This window comes from Schistocerca serialis, chromosome 6 (assembly GCF_023864345.2).
Source record: "Schistocerca serialis cubense isolate TAMUIC-IGC-003099 chromosome 6, iqSchSeri2.2, whole genome shotgun sequence".
Lineage (NCBI taxonomy): Eukaryota > Metazoa > Arthropoda > Insecta > Orthoptera > Acrididae > Schistocerca > Schistocerca serialis.
In genome coordinates this window covers 347872115-347889984 of record NC_064643.1, presented here as the reverse complement: position 1 = coordinate 347889984, position 17870 = coordinate 347872115, and the positions used below count along the sequence as shown (strand labels likewise).

The 17870-nt window shown below is 37.4% G+C and overlaps 1 protein-coding gene across 1 annotated transcript in view; it reads left to right on the top strand.

The window, feature by feature from the left end:
* Positions 1-12729, top strand: part of LOC126483944 (fumarylacetoacetase) — a 69297-nt gene extending 56568 nt beyond the window's left edge. Inside the window, exons 5-9 of the mRNA XM_050107232.1 lie at positions 7403-7656; positions 7775-7981; positions 8070-8215; positions 12306-12423; positions 12584-12729. Of these exons, the coding sequence (XP_049963189.1) occupies positions 7403-7656; positions 7775-7981; positions 8070-8215; positions 12306-12423; positions 12584-12663 (805 nt within the window). The 3' untranslated portion in view covers positions 12664-12729. The remainder of the gene's footprint in view (positions 1-7402; positions 7657-7774; positions 7982-8069; positions 8216-12305; positions 12424-12583) is intronic.
* Positions 12730-17870: the final 5141 nt, after the last annotated feature.

Genomic DNA, 17870 nt, shown 5'->3' with positions numbered 1-17870 from the left:
GTGTATTAAAACCAGGTGATCTTATCCAGATGTGTGCGTAATTTACAAACAAATATGAGTGCCACCATAAATATAGAGGAGCAAAGCATCTCTCATCATTTGTAACTGGTGTACACACAATCTGTAGCAGTGTGTATTGACATAATATTATAAATATTTTCAATCAGACAGAGAAAATCAAAAAGCTTTGGTACAAGTACTCAGGGTGTCCCTCCTTTCTGATTCTTCAGATATTGAATCTGCAGTTCTACCTTGATGTAACATGTTCAGAGGTATTAGCAAAGCAGTTCATCTAAACCTGATTCTTACAGAGGTCATTAGAGTTACTGTTAACGTACAGATTCAAAGCTTTTCTACTATGAACTATTGGAGTCCCTCATTACTCATGGCTTGATCTTCTGGCAAAATACTTATGAGCCCCACAACATTTTCATTACATAAATTAGAACTGAGGATAATGTTATCTAAGAGAAAAGATGAACACTGTAAACCCAATGCCATTGCCATTGTATTGAGGTTATAGATGTAACATATTTTACACTACAACACTTTGAATCTATAAACAAAAAAAGAGATTTCGACCCCCATGACATTAGAAACAAAATGCAATTACAAATTATAAAATACAACACAAAACTGCACACAAGTGGTATTAAATGTGTAGGAATAAAAACACTTTTAGGAGAAATGTTGATATTGCTGATAGATATGGAAGGTAAGCACTGACCAGAAATTGTGTCACAATTATATGGTTTTCTTGGGCAATTTTCATTTTGATAGCAATAAAAACATACAATCATGGCCCCACAGACATCAAATCAGCTAAATGTCCACTCAAAATAAGGTACAAAATGAAACAAATTTTTCTCTTGTGTTACTGAATTTCTGGAAAGAAAACTGTAATTTTCCAAAAATTGAGATTTTTTTTCCTATATGTTTTGTTTTGTTAAGTTCTGTTCCTAATCATATAACTGTGATCTTGGTGTATGGTAGGCTTTCTTGGTAAAGCTGACATTGTTTAAGTAATATTTTCTTGTCTAGTTTCACAATCACAGCAGTCAGAAATACTGTTTGTTACATATGTTGTATTTTACTTACATGACTTGTATGTGTTGCGGTAGTTTATTCAATATCAATTATACAGCATTTATAGATGTGTACTGTAGAAGTCTGTATACCTTCTACTATGAGGCCGCATAGTACACAATACTTCAATTGAAATGGACAAATCCTGCAAAGGATACAATTCCCCGTACCTTAGATGTGCCTGTTCACTCTCACATTGACAAAACATGTTGCTTCATCATTAAAATTCCTTCTTCACTGTTGATGTTGTTGTTGTCATGGTCTTCAGTCCAAAGAATGGTTTGATGCAGCTATCCATGGTACTGTATCCTATGCAAACCTCTTCATCTCCAAATAACTACTGCAACCTACACCCTTCTGAACCTGCTTTCTGTATTCATCTCTTGGTCTCCGAAGATTTTTATCCCTCACACTTCCCTCCGATACTAAATAGATGATCCCATGATGTCTCAGAATGTGTCCTATCAACTAATCCCTTCTTTTGGACAAGTTGTGGTGCAAATTTTTTTGTCTCCCCAATTTTATTCAGTACCTTCTCATTAGTTACGTTATCTACTCATTTAATCTTCACATGGTATCTAATCTTCAACATTCTTCCGTAGCACCACAGTTTGAAACCTGCTATTATCTCTTTGTCTATATTGTTTATTGTCCATGTTTCACTTCAATAATGGCTGCACTCCAGACAAATACCTTTAGAAAAGACTTCCTAACACTTAAATCTGTATTCTATTTTAACAAATTTCTTTTCTTCAGAAATGCTTTTATTGCTATTGCCAGCCTAAGTGTTGTATCCTCTCTGCTTCAGCCACAACCAGTTATTTTGCTACCCAAATAGCAAAATTCTTCTACTACTTTAATGTCTTATTTCCTAATCTAATTCTCTAAGAATCACCTGATATAATTTGGCTACATTCTATTATTCTTGTTTTGTGTTTGTTGATGTTTACCTGAAATCCTCCTTTCAAGACACTGTCCAACTGCTCTTCCAAGTCCTTTGCTGTCTTTTACAGAATTACAGTCATCTACAAACACCAAAGTGTTTATTCCTTCTGCATAATGTGCTTGTTCAATGTACAGATTGAATAACATCAGGGATCAGCTACACCACTTTTTCACTCCTTTCTTAACCACTGCTTCTCTTTCATGTCCCTTGACTCTTATAACTGCCACCTGGTTTCTGTGCAGGTTGTAAATAGCCATTCACTCCATGTATTTTACCCCTGCTACCATCAAAATTTCAAATAGAGTATTCCAGCCAACATTGTCAAAAACTTTCTCTAAGTCTACAAAAGCTATAAGTGTAGGTTTGCATTTCCTTATCCTATCTTCTAAGATAAGTCACAGCGTCGGTATTGACTTGCATGTTCCTACATTTCTCTTGAGTCTAAACTGATTGGCTTCTCCCATTTTTTCCATTCTTCTGAAAAGAGCTCATGTTGGTACTTTGCAACCATGACTTATTAAACTGACAATTCAATAATTTTCACACCAGTCAGCAACTATTTTCTTCAGAATTGGGATTATTACATTCTTCTTGAATTCTGAGGGTATTTTGCCTGACTCCTACATCTTTTACACCAGATGGAAGAGTTTTGTTGTGGCTGGCTCTCCCAAGGTTATCAGTATTACTGACGGAATATCGTCTACTCCTGGGGCCTTGTTTCAACTTAGATCTTTCAGAGCTCTGTCAGATTCTTGTCACAATATCGTATTTCCCAAGTCGTCTTCATGTACATCCAATTCCCTTTCTATAATATTGCCTTCCGTTTCATCTTCCTTGTATGGACCCTCTATATACTTCTTCCACCTTTCAGCTTTCCCTTGTTTGCTTAGGACTTGTTTTCCATCTGAGCTCTTGATATTCATACAGCTGCTTCTCTGTTACCCAAAGTCCTCTTTAATTTTGCTGTTGGTGATATCTACCTTTCCCCTAGTGCAGTGGTTTCCAACCTGAGTGTAATTACCCCCAGAGGAGTAAAAACAACAAAAGGACTCCATTCTTTTTGGGTCACTAAACTAAATTATTTTTGTGAGATTATCACTGTTGTCATTTTTTTGTAAGATTGATTACATAAGTTACCAATAATTACAGTTTTTCTGGTACCAACATTAATGTGCAACATAATGTGGTGAGTGGTACTGTTTGTGAAAGTGATGTATGAACGTCTTCTCCCCTGCATAGTCCATCCACTACAAACATACTCTGTACCAGATGTCTATTACAGTAAAGTTGAGGCATATATATATTACATATACTTAAATATGTCACCAAAATACCTTCTCCAGGATGTATGTAGTTCCCACAATGGACCAGAAATCACTTCATTATTCACTTTGCAACAGATAAACGAACTGTTTTGCAGCACAACACATCAGTAACTATGTAATGGCTACTACACTGCTGTGGGATCTACACTATATTATTATTATTGTTATTATTATTATTATTATTATTATAGCAATTCAGCAATCAACTAATCTATGAGCAGTAAATACAGTGTACACATTTTAACTTGGTGGATTTTAAATGAGGCTGCAAAGTGTGGGTGGTGCAGAGAAAGCATGATTTGTAACAAACATCTGCCCTCAGTGTGGATAGTTAACTTTCTTTTCTGAGAAAGAGTTGTATGTGGCACTTGTGATGCATTTAGAATTTCTTCATTGTTCCATAAAAAAGGTTATTAGAAATAAGTAGTACCAGTTATCTCACTGACCATTAGTTCATTGTCTAATAAAACATGTACAAAAACTAAATATTATTTATCTTTTGTCATTTTAAAAATAATTCTTAGAAGAAAATTCTTTTTCATATAAAATTTAGTTAGGTACAAGTGTTGATGGTGGAGGAGAGGCGGGAGGAGGAGACTAGGAAATACCTGATTGCACATAGGGGTTATTGTTTCCAAAAGCTTGGGAACGACTGCCCTTGTGAAATCTGCTGTTGCATTTGTGTAATTTCCGTAATGTCTAGGTACACTAGAGCCATTTGTTGGTTTCTGTGTACTGTGTAGAAAGTTATATTTGTTACACTATTTCTCTGGTCACTGTCAGAAACCTATTAAGTTTCTCTTACAGAAGCATCCTGTAATTGTGAATTACGCATTTAGCCACCATATGACATTGGAACTTGTGGGTGAAACGCCATTCTGAAAAGTCATTTGACTGTTGTACCTGCCTCCATAGCTGAGGTCACTAATGAATGTCTGTGTGGGTGATGATTGTCTTGGAGACAGCTGGTTTGGATACTGTCTGTGTAAGAAGTTTGGACCACCAGTATCAGGCCAACAAGAGAAGATGAAGTGGTGGCATAAATTTCAAGAAGTAAGGACAAATGATACTGTTGATGGTGATTTTTGTAGTCTCAATAAAGATCACAAAACCATTTAATAAAACTGTATTGAATAAACTGAAATGCAGAACAAATTGTGCAAGTGTAACTGATCCTGTGCATTTTCCAGGACTATAAATGGAAACTACACAGCTTGATTTATAGTAGTTTGAACAACTTATAGATGAGGCTGAAATCAGCCATTTGGCCCAAAAGGTATTACAGTTCACCACAGTAGGCTTTATCAGTGGTAATCGGATGTCACTTTACTGTCGTGGCAAGTGGTCCTGTTAGCCATGAACAAATAAACAATTGGTCCAAAGAAAATCCAAATATAAGCAATGTTGTGCAGAGTCATCATCAATACTTCCATCCACCATGAAGCTCTAACTAACATAAGGAGTGTTCGCAGATATCTTTTATCAGTGGCAAGACAACTCATGACATCCCTAATTAAATTTTTTGTATATGATAAGCCCCAAATGCACACAAATTTACACTTTCTTCTCAATCCTTGGATATCTGTGTTCCATCAAGCATTGCTTTCTGAGTCTGATGTATGGCGTTGCAAAAATTTAATCGGGCCACAGCCATATGCGTTTTTGTAGAAAAATGTTGTGTCAATAAAGCATAAGTGACCAAAAGAGGTGACACTGAGTGTCCTGACAGTGGGGTCAATTTCTGCACAATGTAATGTGTGTAATTGGTGGGTGGTAGATACCAAAAGCATCCAAACAAATATCTCTCCTCTTGTGCACTGTTAAATGGCTGGAAAGCCAGAATGGCTGGCAGGGATTTCCGCTGCTGCTAGAGCCGAGCTGGTCGAATGTTTCACCAACTCCTGATATTGATTGAACTGGTGTAGCCACAAGTCAGAAAAATTTGCTATCATGGTAGCTATGTTATGTAACTGAACTGGAACCCGTTTCATTGCTAGTTTGCAGTTCCCAGTTTAGATGACAAAAGTAATTTACTAATATACTTTATTGAATACATTGAAACACAAACTAAATGATTCAAGGTTCATAAAAGTTACAAATCTGTGAATTTTCCAGGGCTACAAATGAAAACAACTGTGATTAACACAGCTTTAATTATTTTTGTAGGAACCACTCATAGTTATGGCTAAAATAAATCACTTGGCCAACACAGTATCACAATTCACCAAAGTAGAGGATAATAGTGGTAGGCTGAAATCACTGTATGCAGATCCCAAGCAAGCCCAATTGTAATGAACAAATAACATGATCAATCCAAAGGATATCCACAGAGTTATAGTCAGTAGTTCAGTCAGCTGAGGACAGAACCACATTAGGTATCACAGAAGCCAGAATGGACCTGCAGCCAATTGGCCTTAAATTGGCAAGTTGACAGTTTCAAGTGGCCTGTCAGTCATAAATACTATGCTGCTCACTGCTTGCAGTGAACCCGCCTTATTTAGGTATAATGTGGTGTATCAATAGTGTGTCTAATCGATCTATACATACCACTGATCCACCGGCAGCATGGGGATGTCAAGCCTGGCAGTCCCCTGGTGCTATTTGAGAGCCGTATGCTGTATTCTAATACTGGTTTTACCCTTTCCCCCCTCTCATCATCATTTTACACAAACCTGACAAAACATTATATTTACACATCTATTACATCCACCTACACTCAACAGATACACTTAAGACACAACTCTCGTAGACTGTACTGGAAAGGGCCATTGTGTGTTAAGGAAAAAACCGTATCCACTTGAGGCTGATGACCCCTCAGTGTCTCCAGCCTACAACCAAATATGAATCTGTCTTTAAAAACTTATTGATATGAATAAAATTTAGTGGGCAAGAGTCTAAACATGATTTACATCAGTACAAGGAGTGACCTATGCTCTTAAGATAACTTGTGACAAGTGCTCCTAGACAGAAAAGCAAGAAGAGAATACGAAGTGATGTGCCAATAGTTTATGTAAAACTTCAAAACATTTTAAACTATGGAAACTATATGTACTGAGCACAATGAATATGTCAAACTTCATGTGGGAAGTGGAAATGCAATAACTTTCTGTAGGGGAATCAGTGCCTGTTAGCAGAAGCTGTTAAGAAGTTAAAAGTGCTTCATCATGTACTCATTTTTACAGGATGATGGGGTACAGGCTCATGGTAGTATGAATGTAAGAGTGCTATTCAGAAAGTAAGGTTCAGTCAGCTGCAAAATGGAAACCACAGAGAAAATTAAAAAAAAAAAATTATTTGCAACAGTTAGCTACATCATCCAGCTATGTTTCTACATAGTTGCTGCTCTGGCTGAGACATTTCTCATAGCGTTGTACAAATTTCCAGTACCCTTGTCATAGAAGTTAGTTGCCTGTGCTTTCTGCCAATTTTGTACACTGATCTTTGTCTGTACCAGGATGTTGTCTTCATAGCCAGTGGTTCACGTGCGGAGAGATGAAAATCGAAGGGAGCCAAGTCTGGACTGTATGGTGGGTGACCTAACATTTCCTATTGAAAATACTGCAGGAGCATCATCATTGTGCTTGGCAGTATGTGGCCAAGAATTGTCATGAGAAAGGAAATGCGTGATAGTTATGTTATATGAGCTGTATGAAAATAGGTAAAATTTCTCACAGGCACTCATATTTGGTGGGAGACACTATTTTATAGGCATCATGATGTGCTCACTGTGCACTTAGAACTGAAATGTGTGACGTGACACAATCAATGAGCATACTAGAGACACTGTCCCATGCATCTGTGCAAGTATTCATTGGATTTTCACTGTGTTTTCCATTTCATAATCAATTGGACCTTACTTTCCGAATATCCCTTGTAATGACAATCTTGTATGCAGATTTGTGAGATAAATGTGGTGTTTTATTCATGATAGTGATTACTGTTTTTGATCAAAAATAAAGACAATGGGTCTTTCAAAAAAACAAGACATTAAATAATAATGATAATAAAAATGAAGCTTGTTCTATTTATGCGTGTTTTGTTGTAGGAAACATTTGCCAGTTGGCTATCATGGACGTGCCTCGTCAATTGTAGTATCAGGGACACCAATTCGTCGCCCAAATGGACAAACATGTCCTGTTGAAGGAGCAGCTCCAGTGTTTGGGCCCTGCCGGCTCATGGATTTCGAGCTAGAGATGGCTTTCTTTGTAGGAGGGCCTCCCACCAAACTTGGGGAGCCAATTCCAGTTAATGAAGCACAGGATCACATCTTCGGAATGGTACTCATGAATGATTGGAGTGGTATGTTGAACAGTTGTTCATTGTGTGAATTCATAATCTGCACAATATTTGAAAATCATGTTATGCAGTGGACATTGAAACTTTCCATAATCTTATGATTTTTCTTACATATTGACAGCTCGAGACATTCAGAAGTGGGAATATCAGCCCCTTGGGCCATTCCTAGCAAAGAATTTAGGAACAACTATCAGTCCATGGGTTGTAACTCTACTGGCACTGGAGCCATTTAAAGTTGATAATTTACCCCAGGATCCCAAACCTTTCCCATATCTTCAGCACAATGATAAGTTTAATTTTGATATTAAACTGGAAATATTCATTACTCGTAAGTTATACATTTTACTTGATTAATGTATATTGCAGTCTTATTATTAGGTTTACATCTGAAGTAACGCAAAATCTTTTTGCTTCAGCTGAAGGTGGTACTCCTCACAAAATAAGTCAGACAAACTACAAGGAAATGTACTGGACTGCAAAACAACAACTGGCACATCACACAATTACTGGCTGTAATGTTAACCCAGGCGATCTTATGGCATCTGGCACAATTAGTGGGACAGTAAGAATCTAGAATCTCAATAGTAAAATCTACTCCAAAAATAGAATATACATTATGTGTGTGAATTTTATTTTGTTTTTCCCTTCTTTTTCAGTATTTTCTTTCTTATTAATTTATCAAATTACTTAACCAGTCTCTCTCTCTCTCTCTCTCTTTTTCTTTTAAGAGTTGTTTATGTTCTTTCTGTTGTTTTCATATAAAATAGCAGTCCATGAATGTTTTTTTTCTTTTTGTGTAGTTAAATCATAGCTTTATAAAGCAATGGGAAGAATTTAGAACTTTGAAAGAAGACTTATGAACACATATAAGATAAGATGAAGTACATTGACATATTTAGAGACGGCTGATTGTCCCCTGGGTCCCATAGCCCAATTTCCTTAAGGTGGAGACCAAAACAGCCCACAGAGAACAGTAAGGAAAATTAAGGACTGGAGGAGACCTTGCAATAGGAGTAGCAATAGTGTTATAGAACAGGAAAGACTTCCTTTTATAATGAAGGGTGTTGGTCTTTAGGAAATTGTAGTATTACTGTATTGCTATTATTATTATCATTATCATCATCATCATTATTATTAATCATTTATGTGTGTGTGTGTGTGTGTGTGTGTGTGTGTGTGAGGGGGGGGGGGGGCAACAAGGATGATTAAAAATATTACTACTACTACTACTACTACTACTAATAATAATAATAATAATAATAATAATAACAATAATAATACAGTAATACTAAAATTTCCATAAGACCAACAGCCTTCATAATAAAAGGAATTGTTATTCTAATGCAAGGTCTCCTCCAGTCCTTATTTTCCTTACTGTTCTCTGTGGGTTGTTTTTGTCTCCAGTGCATGGAAAGTGGGCTTTGTGAATGAGAGAACCAGCCATCCATAAATGGACTTTGCCTTGTCATGGTTGTATTCAGTGCAACTTATTTCAAAGTTGTTAAGTTCTTCACATTTTTTTTATACACAGCACCAGTCCATGTATAAGAGAGGTTTAACAGTTCCTAAAATGGGAGAGTGAAGTAGTGGACACACACACACACACACACACACACACACACACACACACACACAAGGTATGATCAAAAATTAATGGGAATCTTTTAATTTTGTGGGCTGTGTATATCTGATTTTCAATTTTTTTATCTTTGTGGAACACACATTCCTGACGTAGGTTTGCATTTTCAGCTGTTTTCAATATTTAGTTTGCTGTTGAAGGTTGGAAAAATTATACCTGTTTTCAAGTACTTGTCAAATTTTTTACTTTTGAAAAATATGGATCAAAGAATTTGCATTAAATTTTGGCTGGAAAAATGGAATAAAGTGCAGAAACCCACTTGAAATGTTAACTGTGGCTTTTGACAAATTTATTATGAGTAAGGCAAGAGTTTACTTGTGGTTTAACCATTTCAAATAGGATCAAGAGGATGTTGAAGATGACAACCGCCCTGGACATCAATTACTGATGAGAGTGTGGAAGAAGTAAAGAAAATGGTTCTGGATAATCAGTGAATCACTATCAGAGAGGTTGCTGTTTTAGGTATTAAATGTGTAGCAGCAAAGTTTTCTGAAATTGCTGAATTTTGATCAGAAATGACTTTGAGTAGATATCACTCAGGAATTGCTGAATGAAATTTAGAGCGGTCCAGATCTTGTAAAAAAGGTTATAACAGATGACAGAGTATAGATATACAGCCATGACATTGAAACTGAGGCCCAGTCATCCCAATGAAAACTGCCTGAAGCACCAAGACCCAAAAACATGAGAAGCTCTATCAAAAGTGAAGGTTGTTCTTACTGTTTTCTTCAATTACAATGAGAGAGTGCATCATGACCTCCTGCTTTATGATTGTACAGTCATAAGGAATACTACCTGGAAGTTATTTGCTGTTTGTATGAAGCAGTCAAAAGACAATGACCAGAACTGTGACAGAACCACTCACACTAATGCTCCCATTCACACCTCAATGCTTGTTCATGATTTTTTGGCAAAAAAACAAAACTGTTATGTTGCTTCAAAATAAGCATGACATGGCCCCCTGTGACTTCTTTCTATTCCCAAGGCTGAAGAAAACCATGAAAGGACATTGTTTTGCCACCACTGATGAGATAAAAACAGAATTGCTCAAGAAGCAGAACACCATAACAAAGAGTGATTTCCAGAAGTGCTTCCAAGATTGGAAAAAGTGCTAGCACAAGTGTGTTATATCTGAGGGGGATTATTTCAAAGGGGACATAGTTGAAGTTGATGAATAAATAGAGATCCTTAAAGGAAAAACAAGTTCCCTCTACTTTTTGATAACACCTTGTATATAAAAAATCAGTCTATATTAAAAGACAGTCTGAAGTTAGATCACTATCACATCATGCTATTCAAAATATGTAAAATATGTCATTGTTATGAATGAACAATCACTATTTCTTGGCATGGAAGGCAGGACACCAAAGCCTTCATCTGTGAGGGTTAAGAGAACAGCTCACATGGCATGTTTTGCAGCTGGACCTCAAGGAATATTGATGGTCATATAACATGCAGCTATATTGACAGCTCCGATATTTACATCACGGAGAGTGACACAGATGTTCATGTCACTTGTTCTGAAGCCATAGTTAATATCACATTACAAATTATGTAACTCATTTCTGAGTTTTCCTTGTTCAGTTTCTCATTAGTCACATTTACTGCTCTCTCAAACTTCACATTCATGTTATTTGCGATTCCATGTGTCTTTTAGTTGGTGCATTTAACTTGGTTTGCACATCAACCACAGCTGACCCCTCATAGCACAGTTGTCTTTGACACTGTTTTTATTTAAAGAGTGGAATCAGATTGTAACTTCACTGATGCCAATAACTAAAGTGAAATAGATTATCACATTATGTTTAACTATAGTCCTCCTGTGCACTGTTCGCAAGTGTAACAGGAAAGAGTGGAAATGCTAGTGGTACCAGAGCTACACTCCACTACACACCACAAGGTTGTTTGCAAAGTGTGTCTCTTGTGATTGCCTGCTCTTAACCCCTTTCTTATTTTGTTATATTGTTTTAAGAACAAAGGAAAGCAATTGGAGCATCTTTTGAATAAAATAATGTTGGGTATTAGGCTGTATCATTACAAAGCGCTAAAGCAACTAATAGTTGAGATTTTGACTGACTTTGCAGTGGTTCTCTTAGGGCAGTAAACTGTTGGATACTGGTGAAAGTCATCCCTTATATACTGTTTATTTTGGTTATCAGATGGCTACCAAAGTCATGTGTCTGGGATGTATTGGACAATTTGAAGAGAGGCTGCTACGGAGGTGGTTGGCTGTATGGTAGACTATTGCATGCTAATCACTTACTAGAGTGGCCTTCCAATCACCTTCCAAAGTGGCACAGGAAATAGTCTAACATACAGCCATCTGCTTCCATACAGCCACTCTTCAAATAGTCCAGTTACATCCCAGATATGTGATGTCGGTAGCCACTGGATAATCGAAATAGAAGTATATAGGGGAAGACATTCACCAGTATCCACCTCTTAACCACACTGAGTAGGACCACTGCAAAGTCAGTAGAAACATTGGCAATTAGTTGATTTAGTATTTTATAATGGCATGGCCTAATATTCAAAAATTGTTTTATTCAGAATGATACTGACTGTGGAAGCCTATAAACTTATATAATGGGAACGCAGTTTTTATGCCTTCTCAGATGCATTGCTTCAGGCCCTTATCTTCCCTTACACTACCTTCAGTGTTAAGATTGCCAATGCATTTCTTTTGTTTCATTCCCCTTAGACTAGGAAGCAGCTGCAGAAACAGTATTTGGTAAGCCAAAAGGACAATTAAGATTATGACTTACCCACATTAAATACTTATCAAAAATGCATTATGGAGTGGGCATTAAATTTTATATTGCAAACAAGTAATGTCTCTCTTCATTCACAGCTCTTTTCTTTTCCCTTTCTCTTTATGAAAAGTTTCTGCCTCAAGTGTCCTCTTATTTATTTTGGCAGTGCTGTGAATTATAGAAAGACCTACACAAAAACATGTATTGGTGATAGTGTAAGTGTTCCTATTGTTTTATTAATAGAATAAATTTGTTCTCAGGTTGCCAATTCTTATGGATCATTGCTTGAACTTGGTTGGAAGGGTACCAATCCTGTGGAGTTGCCTGGTGGAACCTATCGAAAGTTTCTGGTGGACGGGGATGAAGTTACATTGAAAGGTAACTTTCACGAGTTTCCACCAGGTTTCCTTATTGATTTTATACTGTTTTGCGATGTGCCATATCCATTACACTTGTGTTTCCATGACTTAAAGCATTTCTTACATATAAAAACTAAGATTTTCTTTTGATTTTTTGCCCCTTGCTCTGTGTTTTGCAGGACACTGTGAAGGTAAAGGATACAGAGTTGGATTTGGCTCGTGCACTGGAAAGCTCCTGCCAGCCTTGGATTTACAATAACTAAGATGTACAAAAACCTTTATAACTGAAACTGTAAATACAGTTTTTTTAAAAAACTTTTGATAAGATCCAGTTTCTTTTCATCTTGCACTTTATCTTTTCAAATACCTATCATGTCTAATGATCCTTCTCTTGTTATTGTCAGTTACTGAATTTATACAGAATTTATGTGTATTTTACAGTTTACTCCACAATAAGATTTGTTGCAATGTATTTAAAATTGTTCAAGAGCTGAAAAAAAACAACATACTTTATACTTACTTTTCGGATTGATGCTCTTGATGATTGTTGAGTGTCCTTCACTTGCTTAGATTTTTTATTACGTTGGGTGCAAGATGTAATGCTGGTGATTTTTGAACAAATTTCAACAGCCAAATTCCTCAATTTATTCAGATTTTCTTGTTCACACAACACTATAAATACACCTTTCAACTCTGTTTGCTGAGCCAAAAATTCGTGCATTGCTAGCCACATGAAAATTGTACTCACTGCCTCTCATCACACAACTGGATTCAGCAATATCTTACACCAAAACCTTCAATATAAAGAAAGTCAAAGTCACATTCTTACGTACATAGAAAATGAAATACAGAGATTTATTTGAGCTACTGTAATATAGGGTGATTTTTTTCCCACTTTGTATAAACTCTAGGCATTGATTGATGATAGGATACAGAACAAAAAAGGTCTAATGAACCTATGTCCACAAATGCATGGTTTCCTTGCTAGAGACCATTTATTCAATCATGCATTGTCACAGAGACTGCAGTATAATACGCTCTGTACTGTGCAGCCACAGTTACAGTATGTGTTGAAAATGGTTTCCATGAACCATAATGCATGCATGTGTGCACCATAGTATGTTCTGTCTCACACGTTCACATTGGCCAGGCTGCATCCAAACAGTGTCAAAGGTAGCATGAATATGCTGCTCCAGTGTCTCCACATTTGGAATGGGCTCTGCATACACAATACTTTTGAGATGGCTTCATAACTAGAAATTGCATGGGTTGAGATCCGGTGAATGAGCAGGCCATGCAACTGGACCCCCTTGTCTGATCCATTGATAAGGGAAGACATGATTGAGAAGTGTGTGGACATTTATGGCAAAGTGGGCTGGAGCTCCATCATGTAGCAGCCACATAACCCTTTGAATCATCAATGGCCGCTCGTTGCCACTTGCTACCCCAGCAAGAGAGGCAAAGTCACCTGCAAGAAACACTGATTGTTTCGGCCTGTTAGGTGATGTGCAAGGAAGACTGGTCCCAAAATATAGTCACAAATTATGCTGGGCTGCGCATTCTGGCTGCACCGATGCTGATGATTTGCTGTCACCATATCGTGGGTGTTCTGCATGCTATCCCCTAAATGACTGTTATGAAAGTTGAAGATACCACTCCACATAAGGATGACCTCGTCTGTGAATAGGATTGATGACACAAATCCCAGAATTGTGGTTGCCTGGTGAAGAAACCAGTGAAAAAACTACTCCTGATGTGGAGAATGTTCCACATTTTCTCCAAGTCTGATGTCCGAACATTTCGGGTAAATCATTCACGATTTCCTGCTTCCTGAAATGATCTTGTCTCAGACAAGTGGCAAAACACTGTTGCAAACATTGAATGCTGTGGTTGTTGTCGGCAGGGAAAGTCCTCCTGATACAACCTTCCAGCCTGCCACCCATTGCCATTTGCCTTTCCATAAGTAAACATCATGTTGGCAAGCTCTCGATTCAAATACAGAATTGTTGTGTACAATGCTGTATCACATCCACTACAAGGAGACTTGGCAAGAGAAATGAAACAGATACAACATTACCATTTACTATGGCAGGAGAGGGTGCTAGGATTTCACATATAAGGAATAGTACCATCCTCTCGGAGGAATCCATGCATACTGTATCTGTGGCTGCATGTTGCAGTTTGTATTACACTGCAGTCTCCGTGCCAAAGTATGATTGAGTAAATGGTATCTAGCATGGAAACCATGCATTTCCAGACATAAGTTCATTAGACCTGTTTTGCTCTGTATCCTCTGATTGATCAATTTGTAGAGTTAGTACATGGTGGGAAAAAATCACCTTGTATAATACTCTATACAACATATGAATGAGATAGATAAAATAACTTAACATATTAACAACTCAGGGGGAATGAATGAAAGTGTGGCAGCATGTTGTCAGAGGTTTCCAGATGTGCACAGAAAGCTGGATGTCACATGGTGTGTGGCCAACATGAGTATAGTGCCAAATTGAGCTGGCCCTGCAACCTGAGGCCGTTGAAGGAATGAGAAAAGGTAGTGTGTGTCAATAGTGATATGTTACGGTGCACTGTGGTGCTGTTCTTCATACCTGTTATGGAGACATCATATGGATGACTTCACATGGGGAAGAATAATCTGGAAATTGGAAGGAGGATGAAGTGTGACAAGTGTAGTCCAGGAGTTTCTTACTGCACTCAGCATTGTTTCACATGTTTCCCCTCAATGTTACTGTGACAATTTAACACCTTGCCCATGTGCATCTTTTCATGGGTGCATTCAGCCCTGACTTAATTTTTGTGGATGGCAGTTCATGGTCACCCTGAACAGCACAGCTGGAAGAGTCTTTCGAATTTACCCAGCTTAATGCCCATCAAGCATGTGTAACATGCATTGGGGAGATGTATTGTAGCATTCCCACATGCACCAATGTCCTTCCAGCAGTTGTCAACCACACTGCAAGCCGTACCTCAAGAACTTCTTACCATCTTGTAGGAGCATGGGACCACATTGCAGAGCATGCATTACTGTTTGTGGCCAGTCTGTACATCTGTTAAGAACCATGTCTCACCTTTTGTAATGGTCAACAGACCACAATAAATTGAGGTGACATCAATGTAATTATTATCTTTGACTAACAATGTCATTTCTGTTCATCTCATTGTGTATTCCTTTCAGTCGTCTTCTGTACTAAAGTGCAGCAATTTTTTTCTATATATGGTTACTTGGCAGTGACACATCATACGAAAGTTACTTTCATCCTTAGGTTTTGTACATCACTGTAACTTTTGTTTTTAAAGTTTTCATACATATTTCTTACAATAATTTGAAATTATAAAAATTGATTTTCTGGAATGAAATTAACTCTTCTGAAATGTTTTTATTCTATACTCTAATTAGAAAAGGTAAAAAAAAAAAAACACTAAAGCTGGTTTTTGGATGTGACAGGATCTCACACATAATCATTATACATATTATCCAAAAATAAATCTCTAATGATTTGTCTTAATTTTCAGTGTGAGAATGTTAAATTTAACTTGTTCGTACTGCACCATGACATAAAATGAAGGGACTGAACCTCCACACCTTAAACATATTACAATACAGCTCCAGAATTCCACACATAACGTGTTGTGGGTGAGATTCTTCCACCATCTAGATACTGAACAAACTCAGCTAACAATTTTTCATAAATATAAAACAATAACTTTTCTTGTTGTATGATAATGTTTTACATATTGAAATGCTACAAGTTTCTTGCTTTTAATGTTCGGGAATCCATGTTCATCTAAAACATCATCACTTCATAATTTACATTCTTTCTTCCGTTCATATGTTTTGTACATTCCTGGAATAATATAGTTTTGTATCAACATCAGCGCTGCAAGATAGTGTGTTAAAAAATCATTTTCCTTAATTACAGAGGTGACTGACAAAATACAATTGTTGTAGCGTAACAGGGCATTTGATCAAGTACCTTGATACACAATGAATATTTGTACCATCTAAAGATGATTGTGATAGTGGATATTTGCTAAGTAGTGTATAAAAAAGGAGCAGTTCCTATGCGGGTTCGGATGGTGTGTGCACCATAACAAGGGCAATGGCAAGCAGGTTTGTGATGCACAGCTTTCATTTGCTGCACAAGGCTATTTGCATGCTTTGGCGCTCAGAATTGGTGGTGTCATGGATGGCTTGGAGGAAGAGGGCCACCGACAATATCAATGGGGACCCCATACAAGTGAATCATTTTTATGTTAGAAAAAAAGACTCTAGAAATGGTACGTAAACACAGAATTAAATGTCTTATCAAAAACATGCTTTACAAGAATGCTAATTAACAAAACTGGACACATTACACAGAAATTCTGTGAAAATAAAAGTTTTCCACATTGCTCCAGTGGTACTGACCCATCAATCCCTTTACTTAATTTCCCATTACAGTTAACTTATTAGTCTGGCAGCACCTGTTTCTACATTACTTTCAGATAGTAATCAATATAGAAAGCAACAACATTTCTTCATTAATTATTCATTTAATTAATCATCATTAATTTATAGCAGCATACACTTGCAATTATTATTAAATTAGCAGTCTAAAGCATGTATTACAAATGTTTCTCATTCACGAAACCAACAAATCTACATGCATCAAAAAGTTTTGCATCACCTCAGTTCCAAGAGTTCCGGAACTTGTACAGAAAATTGGAATAGATATCAACATAAATATCATTTCCGGATTTTTTTATTGCTCATGAAAACCACACATTGGATGTTATACATGTTCTACCACAATACAGCGATACCTTCAGAGTTGGTGGTCCAGATTGCTGTACACATCGGTATCTCTAATATCCAGTAACACGTCCTCTTGCATTGATGCATGGCTGTATTCATCATGGCATATAATCCACAAGTTCATCAATGCACTGTTGGTCCATATTGTCCCACTCCTCAATGGTGATTTGACGTAGATCCCTCAGATGGTTGGTGGGTCACGTCATCCATAAACAGCCCTTTTCAATCTATCCCAGGCATGTTCGACAGGGAACATGTCTGGAGAACATGTTGGCCATTCTAGTTGACCGATGTCATTAACCTGACGGAAGTCATTCATGAGATGTGCACGATGGGGTTGCGAATTTTTGTCCATGAAGACAAATGCCTCGCCAATATGCTACTGGTATGGTTGCACTATTGGTCGGAGGATGGCATTCACATGTCATACAGCCGTTACGGCACCTTCCATGACCACCAGCAACATACGGCAGCCCCACATAATGCCACCTCAAAACAGCAGGGAACCTCCACTTTGCTGCACTTGCAGGACAGGGTGTCTAAGGCATTCAGCCCATCCAGGTTGCCTCCAAACACATCTCTGACGATTGTCTGGTTGAAGGCATATGCGACACTCATTGGTGAAGAGAACATGATGCCAGTCCTGAGCG